At 42.9% G+C, this 15,593-nt stretch overlaps 1 protein-coding gene across 1 annotated transcript in view; it reads right to left on the reverse strand.

The window, feature by feature from the left end:
• The window catches only part of MAP2 (microtubule-associated protein 2), a 48,814-nt gene that overhangs the window by 19,174 nt on the left and 14,047 nt on the right, over window positions 1-15,593 (reverse strand). Inside the window, exons 2-3 of the mRNA XM_010077638.1 lie at window positions 10,093-10,206; window positions 7,692-7,769 (exon numbers count right to left, since the gene is read on the reverse strand). Coding sequence (XP_010075940.1) covers window positions 7,692-7,769; window positions 10,093-10,206 — 192 coding nt within the window. The remainder of the gene's footprint in view (window positions 1-7,691; window positions 7,770-10,092; window positions 10,207-15,593) is intronic.

Consider the following 15,593-nt stretch of genomic DNA (forward strand, 5'->3'; position numbering starts at 1 on the left):
ACTGACCCTCAGAGAGGCCCTCTGCCTGGTCCAAAGGCTCAGTGGGCCTGTGCTCTTTTCCCAGTTGCTTCCCAGGAAGAGCAGCAGGTTTCGCTTCCACAGCCATCGTACTCTTTACCGGTTCTTCTTCTTGGGGATGGAAAAAGGATGCAACATCAACACCAAGAGCAAACACCAAGCACACAGCTCATCAGGACTGCTTTTGCATAACACTTTCAGCTCTGAACATTTTAGATTTAAGTCTGTCAAAGGACAGCTAGGATCCAGCCTGTTTTAGTCACTGCGGAACTGAATTTGCCTTAGGGAAAAAAACAAAACAAAATAAAGAACCTATCTCCCACAGAGAAGCATGTTTATGCCGTAAGAGGAGAGCTGAAAGTGTTTTACAGGTATACCTCTCCCAAAGATGACTGTAGGTCAAATATTCATTGCAAATGGAGATGGTACTGAATGATGGATGGCCCTGACAACACCAATGCATCAATGAGCTCAAGGTACACTGGATATTTCTCTGACAAATGTGCTGTTTAATCCAGTACAAGACATTCAATCGAGGTGGAGGAAGGCATGAGGCATTAATTTCTTTCCACTGATCGTGGCAATACCGTCTGCTTAATGCCAGCAAGTCAACCTATCACATGGATCCTGGATTTGCCAAAATATTGAGCCACTTCCAGAGTCTTCACGAGCCTTGTGCATAGCTGATAACTAATGGTTTTGCAAGAATTCAGACAAGATTCCTACACTGAGCAGGTTTATAAAGAGTTTCTCCCTTAGGCTGTCTGACATCTGAACTCTATATGTGAAAATCACAGATTTAACACAAGGACTCTTCACTTATTTTTCTGTTTCCCCACTAGCTCCCAGGCTCCTTGTCACCAGTTAAGTGAAAGAAACCAATGAGCGCAATATAACTACTTGTTCATGTGAATTTCTAAAATACATCACTCAATTGTAGGCTGTTAGGATCAGTATAGTAGTATCAAGAGCTGTCTTTACTCATGCCATGGCAGAAGAATAATTAGCAAAGTCTCCATTCTGGACTGCACTCCTGCCATTGCCACTCAGGGAGACTATTGCTATTACTAAAACCAGACAATTAACCATCCACTGGCCTTTAAAAAGTGACAGAAGGAACACAAACACTATTTGAGGCTGAGAAAATATCACTATGTAAAGGACAACACATTATTAATAACATAGAAAAATGTAACGAAGGTTAGATACTATATCTTAAATGAACAGAAGTCAGAAGATTCAGAATCAGAACTGGACCGATGCCTGAGTGGTACAGGGATATTTACACATGGGCAGATTGTAAAAGCAGCCTGGCAGAGCAGCGGGTGTCCGGCTACAAAAGGCCCTGACTTAAATAACTCGCTTTAGTTTTCTTTTTCTGACTTTATGTAGTTTTATATGTGCATTCCTTTCAATTAAAAAATTCTAAGGAAGGCCTCTCATTTTACTCTGAGCAATTTCAAGTACACACCTCCATCTCCCTGAGACACAAACCTTTAGAGGATTCAGTCCTGTTTTTAACTTCAGCTCCTGTGTCCAGAGATGGAGTTAGTCAAATGCTGTGAGATGAAATGTTGATCTACTTTGCCTTTGAGATGGTCACTGAAATAGATTCTCCCTTGATTCCTCAAAAGCCATTTAATTTTTATGCAACTCCCCAATAAAATACTACTGATGTGCTCAGGCCACAGAAAAAGGGGTTACAGAAACACAGCAACTGTAAACATTTTTTTCCTCCTTGTGTGCAGTCAGATGACACAATGTTACCTGGGTGCACCCACAAAACCACTGCAGATCAAACACGACCCAATACTGCCTGAAGTCACCCATGTATACTGGGGTTAAAATTAATTTCCTTTGCCTACTGGAGAATTAAAGACCTTCCATTGCTATCTTTGGTACGGATATGGGTTTTTCCTTGTGTTAGCTGACCTCCAGTAACAATGTTTTGGCCTATTCTGCACCCTGCTGTTGGCACAAAGAACAAATCACCTTTTACCTGGCTGCTCCTTTGGCTTCTGCTGTAAGCAAGGGCAGGAGACCAAGAGCTCCAGTTCAAGCAGGAACCGTGGTTTCACTGACCCCAAAGTGGCATTCATTGCTCACGCTCAGACTTCACTTTTAGAGGGAGAGACTCTGGAGGAGTGTCACTTCCATGTGGGGAGAAAACACAACCAGGTTTCCCTCCCCAGAAAGCAGCAATGCCAGGCACATACAGAATGGAATGGATGGCAGGTGGGGAGAGGGGAAGAGGAACAAAATGGGACCATGCTCCGTTCACCTTCATCATGGCCCAACAAGACCTCTGTGCTCTTCACTGTGGCACTGGGACACGTACTAGAGCCAGTCCACTCCGAGCTGAACAAAGGGTGCTCATAGTACTCCTCGTCCGAATTGTAGGGCTCATCATCGGGCACAGACACTGAAATGGAGGGGGCCAGGTGTTTATGCTGCTCCCTGCCTGGGCAGCGGTGTAGCGGCCCCAACTTATCCTCCGCCCCTTCATCTACAAATAGACACACACAGACAAAAACTGCAGGACAGACAGACAGACGAAGAACAGACAAGACAGGATGGACGCATGCACTAGCAACACTAGGCAGTATGTCATACTGCAGAGTGGATGAGATCAGCCAGGCCACGGGTGAATGCAGGATGGAGGACGGAGGCAGATGAGCATTTTAACACACGGGCCGTGTACGTGGCATTTCCTATAGCGTTTATGAGCATCGGAAACCGACTGTCAAAGTGACTAAAGTTCAAAACTATACACTTACTATTTAGAGGAATACATATTGTACTCAAACCACATCTCACACCTTGCACTGATACTCGTATGCACTGTACAGCTGACTGGCTGTGTTAAACACCTCTGAGCCATCCCAACACACTTGTATCACTCAAAGTCATCAGGTGAAGTACTTGAAAGTGTAAATTTTAAAAAGTCCTTTAAAAAACAAAGCAGCTTACACTTTGGTCAATGGTGGTTTTCTTTCTCATTGAAACTATTTCAAAATTCCCCACTTTCTTCTTTTCCCTATAAATAACATTTAAACAACCAAAAAAAACCCTTCCCCAAATAGCTAGTTACCTGTTATCCTGAGACAGGCCACATCAAGCTGCTCAAAGCAATCTCTGTTAGTAGCTCCAAAATGTATCATTGTGCTGCACAAGAAAGATTATCTGTGTTGATGATTCCGTGGCAGCCCTGAGGCTAGCCAGAATCCACGGCATGCTGTGTGCACCTAGGCACACACACAAATACCACCCAGCGAACTTCGTTTAAGAGAACCGTTCTCACAATTTCTTCCAGGGCACAAAGAGTGCCTGAACCACTGATACATTAGTTGCTTTGCTCTTGTAGTTGAATCCAAACCCCAGACTTGGGGGTTTATGCATGCTTAAAAGAGGTAGGTGTGGAGAGAGAAGCTGGCAACCTGCTCCTGCCAAGCAGGACGCTCTGCAGCGCACTGCAACAGGGAATGCTAAACACAGGGCTGATCCTGGGCTTCCCACCTCCCCTACTACTTCAGAGCTGGCAGCAAGGCTGTAGGGAAGTGTCTTGATCCAACTGCAGTGCAGAACCTGTGCATTCTTTCTCCATAGAAGCTTCTACAAAATTAAGTGACAGATTTGAGGGGGCTCACGGTTTGCAAAAACCTAGTTACAGGCAGTGAGGACACGTCTCAGGATGTGAGAGACCAGGAATCAACTCTCTCCTAAACCTGAGAAGATTCAAAACTACAACTCCTGCACCTTTGCAGGGTGCCCTCACACTAGTCCATGTATTGCTGTAGACAAGAGCGGAAAGGGTTGACGCAGTCGCCATCTCTTCTGCTGGAACTGGGACATTGTGGAGGAAGGAATGGAAGGCTGACACGGTCAGAAGCAGAACACAGAGAAGGAGGATGTGCAAAAGGAGAGGTTCACCTGCCAGCTGTGGGTTGTATTTATCCATGGGCCCTTCAGAAGTAAAATGCATCAGCAAGAGTGAAGATGAAACCCCAGGACATCTCTATACTGATGCAAACAAGGCTGAAAATTCCTTCTTTATAGGCTCCGAATGGATTATAGGCAAGAAAACACAGGCCCCTGCCTCTGCTTCTTAAAACTACAGGAACTGACAACAGTAAAAACGCTTATTACATATTATTGTGATAGTCCAAAATCACTAGGAGTGCAAAGTGTCGTATTGTTTGGGGCTGTTGTGTCTGTGGCTATTACAGATTTACATTGTTTATCAGTTTTAATAAAAATATTTTCAAAATTATTGCATATAATTTCATTAACAGGATAATGATATCGTTAAAGGAGGATATGCTTTTATTTCAGCAACAAGGAAAATCCTTTCAAAAATCCTTTCTTTGTTATTTTAGTCCCTTCTAATAGTTCTTTTTCATCTCAAAGCATGGGAAAAATCCCCACTGTATTCTAAAGTCCAAGATTAAACTCACTTCTCACAAAGGCTGATTCTGCTTTAGCTTCCAGGTATCTTTTGAAAATGCCTTTCAAGAAGTAATTTTCCCTGCAAGTAGCTCCATTTTTATAGGACACTTGATTCCTTTCAGTTTGCAAAATATTTCTATTTGGTATATAAAGCCTAATCTGAAGGAAGACAGTCCATCAAAGGCATCCTTCTATCTTGTAGCATTTAGAAAAATCTTTACACGAAGACGTTGACCATTGTCAAAAGGCGCAGAGCACAAAAGAAATGCCAAGTTGGCAAGAGAATATCGCATCAGCCCTGCACATTCAGATAAAATTGATAAAAGGATTAGACAGTGCTAGGGAAAATTTCATTTCCTGAGTAAATTTATGTTACTATAGTTGAAATAACTGAAGCCATTTCAATAGGGCAAATTAGTTACCTTACCTTCTGCAGCAGTAAAAAGGGACAGGCTCATCTGAACGTTTTTCTGCAGCCAAATGAAAGAAAGAAACCTACATCCACTGACTCCTTTCTCTCATGAAATACACTTGACCCACAAACCTCTCTGTCTTTTCTACCCTCTTTTTTTTTTGTGTGTGTGTGTTTGCTGCATGGCTGGCCACATCCACCTTTGTCATGTCTACAACAGTGATTTCCTGCCTACTCTAACTGAAGGAAGCCTCTTGGATTCACAGCAATGTGACACACACTGACAAGTACATTAGAAAAATGTTCTAAGAGAGGGGGAAAAAAGGAGGCCTGAGGTAGATATGCACACCAAGCGCTCACCTTTTTTGTTCAACAACTGCAGAACTGGGTTAAATTCAGAAATTGTATTTTACTGAGCAGAAAGAGAGACGGCCAATGTAAAGGTGCACGAGGATGGATAGCCAGATGGCATAGGGAACTGAAGGTTTAGATGAGTACAGTAAAACTGGGTCAAACCCTACTGAGGCAAACTCTTATGAATAGGAGCTTTACCTGAATAAAAATGACAGGTCTGGCTCACTCAGGTCAGCAAAAGCTCAACTCACCCACAGAAAATATGAATGACATCTTCTAACACAGAGCAGAACACAAGATTTTTACTACCATTAACTACATTGAATTGACAACACTGTTATTTTGGGAAAAAGCGACATAATTTCTGGTGAAATTTTTTTCAGTAAGTTCCTTCTGTTCATCAACTAACTCTACTCTGAGTTCTAGTTTCAGAGCCGGACACAAACAAGAAGCTTCCAGCAGAGTGCATTAATGACTCAGCACATCATTTCTGTCCATACTTCCTTTACAAACCTACACTTTTAGGATTTATACAGGCCATCTGCTCTGAAAAATGAAAAGTTGAATCAAAATCTTGTCATGGAAAAGTCTCTTCTGACTAATGTTAAAGGTAATGATTTGAATGTTTTTAAAAATGTGTAAATCATCAAAATGTCTCCCCAACACTGACCTTTCAGTCCTTGTGGTTGTAAGTGCTATTATATTAACTGAACTCTACACACAAGGAAAGAGAAAAACAAGGATGTTAAGTGACTTGCTGAGTCATATGCACAGCTGGGGAACAGCAGAGTCTGGTAGTTCGTAACAACCTCGAGTTGTGTAACGTTTTGCCACATTCTTGTGTTAATACAACTAGCAAAATGGTTTCCGTTTGCTTAGGGAGCAACCTACAACCTCCTGTCAATTAATCAGTATGAGTACTTTATAAAATCCTAAAATACATGTAAATAGTACTGCTGATAGAAACAGTGCGCAAAGCTAATCCTCAGCTTAGGATGTAGTAAGTAAGAACCTTGACATTAGCCTAAACCAGAAGAAAAACCTCTTAATTATAATATGAAAAATCAAAAAGCACATGCTGAACTAGTCAAGTGAACTATATATCAAAAAGCAGTTGTAAAACCCTGGTAACAACTCTAAAAGCCTTTGCTAATGCCTTACTAACTTCCTTTTCAGTTAGTAGCTTTGAGAGGTGATGAGTCTAGGAACCGCTGTACTATTTTTTTAAACAAACAATGTGGAGTTGTTTTTCTAAAAAAGCAACAATCAATTCATCAATTATTTTTATACTGGTTACTAACTGCACCCAGTAGGTATTTCCAGTACAATGGGCTGACAAATGCTGTTGTTAACACAGCCCGTAATTGCATTATCTCACAAATGACCACAGGATGGAACACTCCTAATTGCAGTGTCCTGATAAACTGAGAGTCAGACGGTGTTAGCACATGAAATAGGAACTGTCCACTTGGAAAATTAACAGAGGCTCTGTGTTAAAATACCAACAAAGTTTGTTCAGCAGATGGTAAGAAACTACTTTCATGCACTTATTTAACAAAACAAAAGAAAAAAATGCTAAAAGAAAATCCAAGAAGGAAATAAATGGACACATAAAAATGTTATTGACATGGCAGAGTTCAACTGACAGTCCCCTGGAGATTCTGAACCCAAATCCTTCCCTCATATCCACATGGTATGGCTCAGTTTTAATATATTACTGTCTCCCTACCCTGATGGCCTTGATGCAGCAGTCGTCTTCTGTTGAACAAAATGCTTACCGTTGCGACAGCTTCACTGGGATTCAGGCCTCTGCTTAAAATTAAGCCAACACTTCAGTTCTTTACTGGGGGAGATTTTAGCAGGAGGAATATGTAGTGATTATGGGCTACTGAAACTGAACATTCATGGTGCAGAACAGAGTAGAAATTTGCTTTGTGAGACCAGAATTTGACTCCTGTACTCTGTGTACAAAAGCCCCAATCCATGTAGGCATTGAAGCACGAATTACAAATCAAAGACCAATGAAATGATCCAAGTCTGAATCTCCTTGCTTTCACACATTTAAGATTCCAAAACCAACATTAATGGTAAATTTAAAAAGCAGACAAACAAATCCTAAGAAAAGAAAGTTGACCCACACTGAATCATAGTTTTGGTGATCACATTGAGACAGCGGGCATCTTGGGTCACGTTGCATATAACAGATAAAAAGGTGAGCATCACCATCCTTTTTTCTTTACTATGCACTTAATACATCCTGCCAGTTACCTCTGTGCATATACATCTACCTCATCCATGCATTGTAGCTGGTTTGCAGATGGGGATTTATTGCTGGGAAATGCCTTATCTTTTCACATGAAGGCACAGAAGGTTTCTCCATTTTCTGATTCTCCCATCCTTTAGATTCATGTCTCATCCCTTTGCTGACAGCGGTGTGCTGCAACATCCAGGAGACCCTTACCTTCCTCCAGAGCTCCAGTCTGCTCGGAAGCTGGCGATGGAGGCGGGGAAGGAGGCAGGTTGGCTGACTCTTCGACTGCTAGAAATCAAACAGCGAAAATGAGATACAGCAATTAATTCCTGGGAGACCGATGCTTGATAAAAGCTGCGGTCAGCCTGTTCTGCCCAGCTGAGAGAATTATTTGATGGGGACTTGTACCTAGTGGATTTTCCAATACATGGATTTTTAAAGTTATAATAAAAGGATTTTTTTTTCAGATGGTATGAATTATTTTCAAAATTCTGGTCAGAGTACAGCACAAAAATTAAGTATGAATTTATCTTTTAAATCGGCATTGCCACTTAGAAAACTTTCAGTCACCCAACAACAATAAAGCATGTAAGCATGAGTTTTTAGAAATTCACACTGACTATCAGCAACTGCAAGAAACCAGCATCCAATCTCTTCAATGTACCTGGAGTACATGAACAAAAAAACATTGTGTGTGCTGTTTTTCCTTTCTTTTGCTGAGTTCAAGGTTAATCACAGAATACACACAAATACTGCTGTCTAAATACAAAATACATCAGCACAGGGAACTTATGTCAGCCACAACATGTTAGTGATGCAGCTGAGCAAGGCACAGTGAAATCTTGGATTCACTTAGACTAGGTTTTAGATTCATTCCCAGTCACAAGACTAGGTGCTGAAAATCAGATGATTTTTTTTGTTTTTTCAATTATTTCAATTCAAGTACAATAAAATTCTAAACAAACTGCTTCTTAAATGAAGTCAGCATAATCTCTGCATCTGATTTCATACCAATTACTTTGAGAACTTATGTATTTAAAAACAGATCCACTACTGGGGCTTAACCAATGTTAAAAAAAAAAAAGTAACAAATCTGTTTTAGCAGATCTGTCTTATAAACGGCACCTTTCAACAGGTAGATCACAGTTTCCAATTCACAGCTTCTTCCCAAGAGCAGAAAGGCCAGCTTCAAAGCCCCAGCAGAATTTGGCAGGCCTCCTTCTATAGATTTCAGAGTGATTTGGAGGAGACCCTTATGTGACTTGTCCTTAAGATACGCTGTCCACGGACAGAGTATTTATATCTTCATCACAATGCAATTCTACCCGCACTTATTTCACAGTCACTGACCACAGGAACCGTAACACCAACAGTCGCTCGCTGAAGACATACTTATCATAATATTTTTTAAATGCCTTATCTAACTAGATGGAACAGAATACCCATTCTGCCTCCCCCAGGCCTCGGTGAAGCAATCTGTGCTTAAATATGTATGAAGTGTTTTGCTGAATTGGGGTCTTTCATGTTAAATTGAGTCTCTGTAAAGAAGAGAATTACCAAACAACACATGTCCCTGCTGCAGTTCAAAATCAGTTCAATGAAGCAAAAGACCTTGGGAACCGAATTTCCAGCAAATATTCTTAATTACTCATTGACTTTAATTCATTCCTAAGCAGGGTCCAGCCACTGTACCAAGCAAAGCTGAGTGCCTGTGGGGAAAATACCATGAGGAATTACTTTGATTTGATCACAACATGCGTGCGCTCAGCAGAACTCATCCCAGGGCAGGCTCGCAAGACTCACCCTACCTCAGGACGGCGTACGGAATTTCTCTGGCCTTTGGCGTATGTATTTTGAGCTATGGTGGAAGTTTTCTGACAGGGAGGAAGCACTGTGGGTACAAATGGCTGTATACTTACTTTTATGTGTGTGTGTGTGTGTATATATATACATATATACATGTATCCACACACACACTCATATTTCAGAGAGACATGTCACAAAGGAGCCAGCAGGAGGACCAGTGGCAGTGGTACCATTCCCAGTCTGGACCATGGGCATTTGCTTCCACCAGGTGTAACTCCCTCTCCCACAATCTCTCCTCCCCCTGCCTCGCTGCTCTCCCCTCTCCCATCCTCGCCTGGTGTGCCCCATTCCTCTCTGCTTCCCATTGGGGTGCTCCTCCTCCAACTTTTCGAGTAGCTAGCACCCAACCAGCAAAGCCTCACTTTCTTTTCATATGCCTCTCCTCTAATTTTTGCCTCATCAGACATTAATCTTTCTCTCTCACGTTGTACATGGCTGAACACAAAGAAGCTCCGAGCACTGCTGGGTCCCACAAAACATGACAACAAAACCACCACCGCCAATTAGATTCACAGCTGCGCTGCTCCGGAGTCAGAAACCAGGTGGAGAACTGCTGTTAGAATAAATAGTGAATGAGACGGGGTACCGCTATGATTACGTGGTTCCAGCATTTATCCAGTGGTACTGCAGCGTACCCATGACCATAACCTATGTGAATGCACAGCTGTAACTGTGTTGTGTTATTTACATACATCTAACATTTGCAGACACAAGGATACTTTGAACTTTCTTCGTCTGGTTTTACCTAAAGGTAGTGGTCCAGGCTGATCTTTGTGCTGGGCTTCTTTTTCCTGTTCGCCTTTCAGGACTGCTACGGCTTCAGCTGTTACTACTTGTACTATCCTCGCAGACACTTCTTCTGTGACAGCAGCAAAGTTAGAAGAAACAAAGTAAAACATGCTAGTGAGAACAATGTTTTAAAATGATAAAGATTAGCTCAAGCAATAAAAAATGGAGGCTGATAATCCATTTTGAAAAGGTAATTTTTTTTTTCCTGAAACATACATAAAACATTAAAAATAAAATAGGACCAGATATTCCAAAGATCTCAGTGGAAAATGATGAGTATTTATCAAAACCAGGACCCCAGCTTTTACAGTAAGACACACAAAGCATCCTTATTAAATGCTCTTTCTTCCTTCTGTTAGGGACAATGCGCAGCAACAGCAGAATTTTCAGATGATCATTTGTTAAATGTCTCGAAATTATTTTTTTTTTTTGCAGGTACTGTTTTGCAAACAGCGGTAAAATGGCCAGCTGAGTAATGGGATTTCTGGACATTTAATGTATGGAGTTAGCTGCATTCTTACATGCGCTTTGGACGATACTTGCTCCTCATCAGCACACAGTTAGTACGCATTACTGGGTGCTCTGGTGAGTGGAGGATGGCGGTGGGACCACTCAGGGAGTAAATACTTCCAAAGTGAGAAATTGTATTTCCTCTCTGCTCTAGACCCACTCAAAGTTGCAGTGAAATGTTACCAGGCACGCGACTGCATATGGAAGTAGCCAGAGAGATTTCCTGCCCTAAGAGCAGCTCAGGCACCTTTGGTCTAGCAAAGCAAGGACCTAAGGGTTGGTCCAGCAGAACCACCTACAAAATAATTCAGAGGAAAAGGGGATTGTTTTCTTATCTCTATATTAGCCCACTCTCCCTTACTCATTAATCAACACATTCCTCCCTCTCACAGCCAAACTCAGTGCAAATAATCACCGTCCCAAGGGCAGAAATAAAAGGTCTCTGCTCACCCATGACTGCGTCCTTCAGGCAAGGACCGGCTGGGAAGGAGAAGTATATTTAAATCAATGCCCTACATGTGACTTTACAGCAACCGTGCTAACAAGGGATGCTGTCCACTAGGTTAATAATGATGATTTCTTTTCACTGCTAGTACTTTTACAGAACTCCTTTGTACTTTTAACGTAAAGTTATTCCTCTTTGTTTGTCTTTGAGAAAAGCTGGTTTTTTCCTCACAAGAAGCATAGATGTGAGTTACTTGACTTTCACAGTCATGTTTGTCTAAGAACAGAGTGCTCCATTAATCTCACTTTTGCACAAACTATGTAATGAGATATTAAAAAACCCCACCCACTGGCAAAGAACATTCATAGCTGTTGGTATTTATATCTTACAATTCACTTCCCTCCTGACTGGTTGCCAGGAGGACAGTGACTGCAATGGTTTTATTGGCTGCAGCTAACAACAAGAGCAGATGAATTAATATGTCAGAAGAATTGCCAAGCAATGAAAAAAAAAAAACTGATTTAAAAAAACTGTTAGCCCAAGAATATATGAGTAGAAACTTGCCAAGGATAAATTCAGACTGGAAATCTGAAGATGCTGCTTTCCTACTGTCAGGGGTGTGAAGTTCTGGCAGTCTTCCACATAGCAGGAAACAACTCAACTGGTTTTGAGATGGAGCTCAACACATTACCAAAGGGACTATGTATTATATGTATATGTTTCCTGCCTGTGTCAGCACATATGGCAGCTCTAGTTCTCTGTCCCTCTATTCAACAACACGCCCCAAGTATGAGATGAAACTCCACTTAGTTGTTAAGTAGATCGAACCAAGCACCGTAACCCCATGAATCAAGTCATGTATGTGACAAGTCCTATGGACCAAAGAACAAGGATATTGATTCAAAACCCATCAATCTTCCCAGCTGCCTTCCACGGGGCCTGCACCGCATTTTGGGGCTTTTTGAATTTCTCCTGCTTCCACGCCTGCTGGATGCTGAGAGTGCTTCTCGGCACCTCTTGGTTCCTTCTTCTTGTGAGAAGCATGAAACACATAGCTCAGTCCCTTGGAATCATGACGGGTCCTGCCAATTCCCTGTGTTGTGAGACACACACAGACTGCAAAGCACAAGCGATACAGGGAAAAACTGGGAGAATGAACCTGTGGCTTGGCCCCTCCCTCCTCCTGCAGGCTTGTGGTGCCCTCTCCCATGCCGTGGTGCTGCAGCAGCTTGCATGGGTGAGACACGCGGGTAGAAAACAAGTCACTCTTCCATATAGCATCCTTTGACACTTGGTATATCCCTGTTCAGATTCTGCTCTTTCAGAAGAGGAAAGAGTATCGCCTTGACAGCTTTGGTGAGCATGGAGAATGGCACAGAGCTTCGCAGAGTGCCATGGCTCCAGAAGACCCCATGCCGATCACCACCACCCCTTTATGCCTGGAGGATGTGACATGTGACCCTTCTGTCAAAACTTCCATGAATCTGCTAATCGCAACACTACTGACAAAAGCAACACCATCAAGTCTGTACTGTTAGCTCAGATGAAAAAAAAACAAGAGTCAATTAGGAAGACTGTTAGGAGAACCAATTTTTAAAGCTTATTTTCACATGATAATTTTAAGCAAAGGCTCCAATTAATTTTCCACATATAGAATATGCAAATTTTTCACATATAGAATATGCAAACTTATACCAGATGTATACCCTGGAGTATATCCAAAGGAAACCCTCTCAGTCACCTGCTCTCCACCACCCAAGCCTCCTCCCAGCAAGGTAAGACAAATCCCTATTAAAAATGGTCTCCCTTGTTACAGAATTTATACTTATTCACATCCAGCCTGGTTCTGGGGTGCAAATGGGCTCTCCAAGGCTGGAAGACATTTCCCGCCCTCTCAGCTCCCTTCCTGATTTAATTTGCTTGGCACAAACGTTAGGTTCCACAGGGAGATAGGGCTGGGGGTGGAAGGTCGCCTCCTAAAAAATGGAAATTTCAATTTCAGGCTATGCAAAATAAGTAAAAAAATATACAAACAGCCTCTGTGCTGGGGGTTTTTTAATCAAGAAAGGCTCACTTCTGAGCACTCTGTTGATGGATATTTCGGGTGACACGGGAGGCACAGGCAGTTCACCAGAAAAGCAGCACTTTCGCTATACATGCCTGCTGCAAAAGGACAGACATTTTTGTACTAATGGACGCTATAAATAGCAGATCCAATGGGTAAGTCAAATCCTCACAGGGCAGCTATTGAGACTCTTCATAGTTTCCTTATGGTTCAGTTAAAGTTCAAGGAAGCCTAATGATAAAGAACAAAAAAAGAAAAAGGAGAGTTAGCCAGCCTGGATACCAGGCAAATTCCTCACAGCCTAAAAGCTCTGGATTCATCAGATACAGTTTTGCTTGTAGAGATTTATCTTCCCCTCTCTTTAAGCAGGTAGACATTCTCTGACTCTACTTCGTTCCACAAAAATGGCACTAAGAAATGACAATTAACACCAAATATATGTTTCTTAAAGGCAACGAAGACCTTGGCTTCACATAAGACTTCAGCACAAGGAAGAACAGCAACACGGCTTTCCTTTGCATTTCGCAGAGTAAATGGTTCTTTTTACCAGGATGCTCCTGATACAGAACACAGACTGCATCTCCCAGTCTGATTTCAGGGAATGCGGTACCCAAAAGTACAGGTGCTCCTTGAATGTGACGCCCGTAATGAGAGGAGGCATTGTAAAAGATCCTCAGCATGAGCTTCCAAAAGGCACGGACAACTCAGGAACAGAAACCCTTCCAGAGTACTGGGATGCACAGGAGATGCTGAACCAGCTGCTGATGGTACAGGGAGCCGCAGCCTTTCCTCCTGGCTGGGTTTAGAAGGTCTCATGTCTCCAAAGCATACTCCTCATAAGTACACCCAAGGGCATGACAGCTGCCCAATCCCACCCCAGCTTGCTCTGGCACTGACGTTTAAACTGCAGTAGGTGTCACTCAGACAGTCCCTCCAGACACCTGAGAGAGCCCCCGTCACTGACACGGACTCAACCAGGGGCTGTTAAGCAAGGTCACATGCCAGGCATGGTGACAGCAGAGCCCAAGATCTGGGATCAGACCCTGCAGAAGGCCAAGCCGTTGTTTGAAAGCACTCCTTCATTTCTTATTGATGCTGCTGCAGTAGTCAATGGACTGCAGATGTCCCCACCGGCACCTGAATCCATCACCTACAGTACTTTCATTTCCCAGGAAACCTTTCCAGTCCATTGAGTTTTTTTAACAGACAGGTTTACCAGCCCCAGAGACAGATGTACGGACGGTAGTAAGAGTCTTTAAAAAAAGGTGTCTGAGCTTTCACCAAGTATTTCCAGCAAACTGTTAGAAATAGTTGGCAACTCTAAAGGCAAGGGCAAAACTTGGATCTGTGACACATCTCTGCAGTGATATGTGGTGTCTGTTCCCTTTATGCCCTTTTTAATCATTTTCTTTCAGCCTCGGGCACTTTTTGTCTTTCTCTTCCAACCTACCATAACCCCAGGCTCAATCCATTGAGGAGCTGTTTGCTATGAACACCACTTCCCAGGTGACACTGCTCAGGCTCGCATCTATGCCCCTGACAGCCCTCATCCACCAGCCTCTTTTATTTTCCTTCTCCCTCCCACCCCTCTATGCAGTGCCGTATTATTCCTCTGAGGATTGTTTCTGACACACGGCAGGGCTCATGGCATCTTCCTGCCTTACAGGTACCGTACCTGCCCCGGCACTGCCACGGGGATCCTGCCAGCAGCAGAACCAGCACTGGTACAGTTCTCCCCAGGGAACGGCCGGCTCATCAGCTCCCCTAACAGCGTCGGGGGTTTCTCAGGCCAGAGCTGCCCTGCTCAGACCAGAATTTGTCTCCCCAGGTCTTCTTCTCCTTCCCTGACTGTTGTCGCCTGTGTTTCCTCACTGCCATTCAGGCAGTTCACCCAGGCCATCTCTCTCTCACTTTTCCCCACTTGAGCACACATTTCACAGCAACAAGCACAGCTCCTCCTACATTTCACATCCCCACAATTTCACCGGGACACTCTTCCCAGACTGGAGCACCATCACCCTTTGCTCTTTCCAGTGCTGGCTCTATTTGAAACCACTACGGTGGCAACAGATCCTAAGTTTGCTGGAGCCACGGAAGATGCCATCTGGTCTCTGTAAAGCAGAACTTGTTCAAGGCATAAACAAAGTTTAACGTGCTGGAACCACACGGCACAACAAATGCTCCAGAAGAAAACCAAAGGAACGTGATGATAAGAAGGGGGTGTGGAGAGGAGGAGACTGAAAATTGTGTCAAAACTTCACAGGTACTCACAATGTCACCCCTCAGACACCAACCAAGAAAATTACCAGTGAGCTTGGTTAAAGCAAAGGGTGATTAACACTCCTGGAGCACTGAGGCTAAAACAGGGATAAAGAAAGATGCAAACAGATGGAAAGGATAAAATAATATGTTTCATTAATTTTGCTACATTTTAGGG

This window comes from Pterocles gutturalis, unplaced genomic scaffold (assembly GCF_000699245.1).
Source record: "Pterocles gutturalis isolate BGI_N339 unplaced genomic scaffold, ASM69924v1 scaffold5058, whole genome shotgun sequence".
Taxonomy (NCBI): Eukaryota; Metazoa; Chordata; class Aves; order Pterocliformes; family Pteroclidae; genus Pterocles; species Pterocles gutturalis.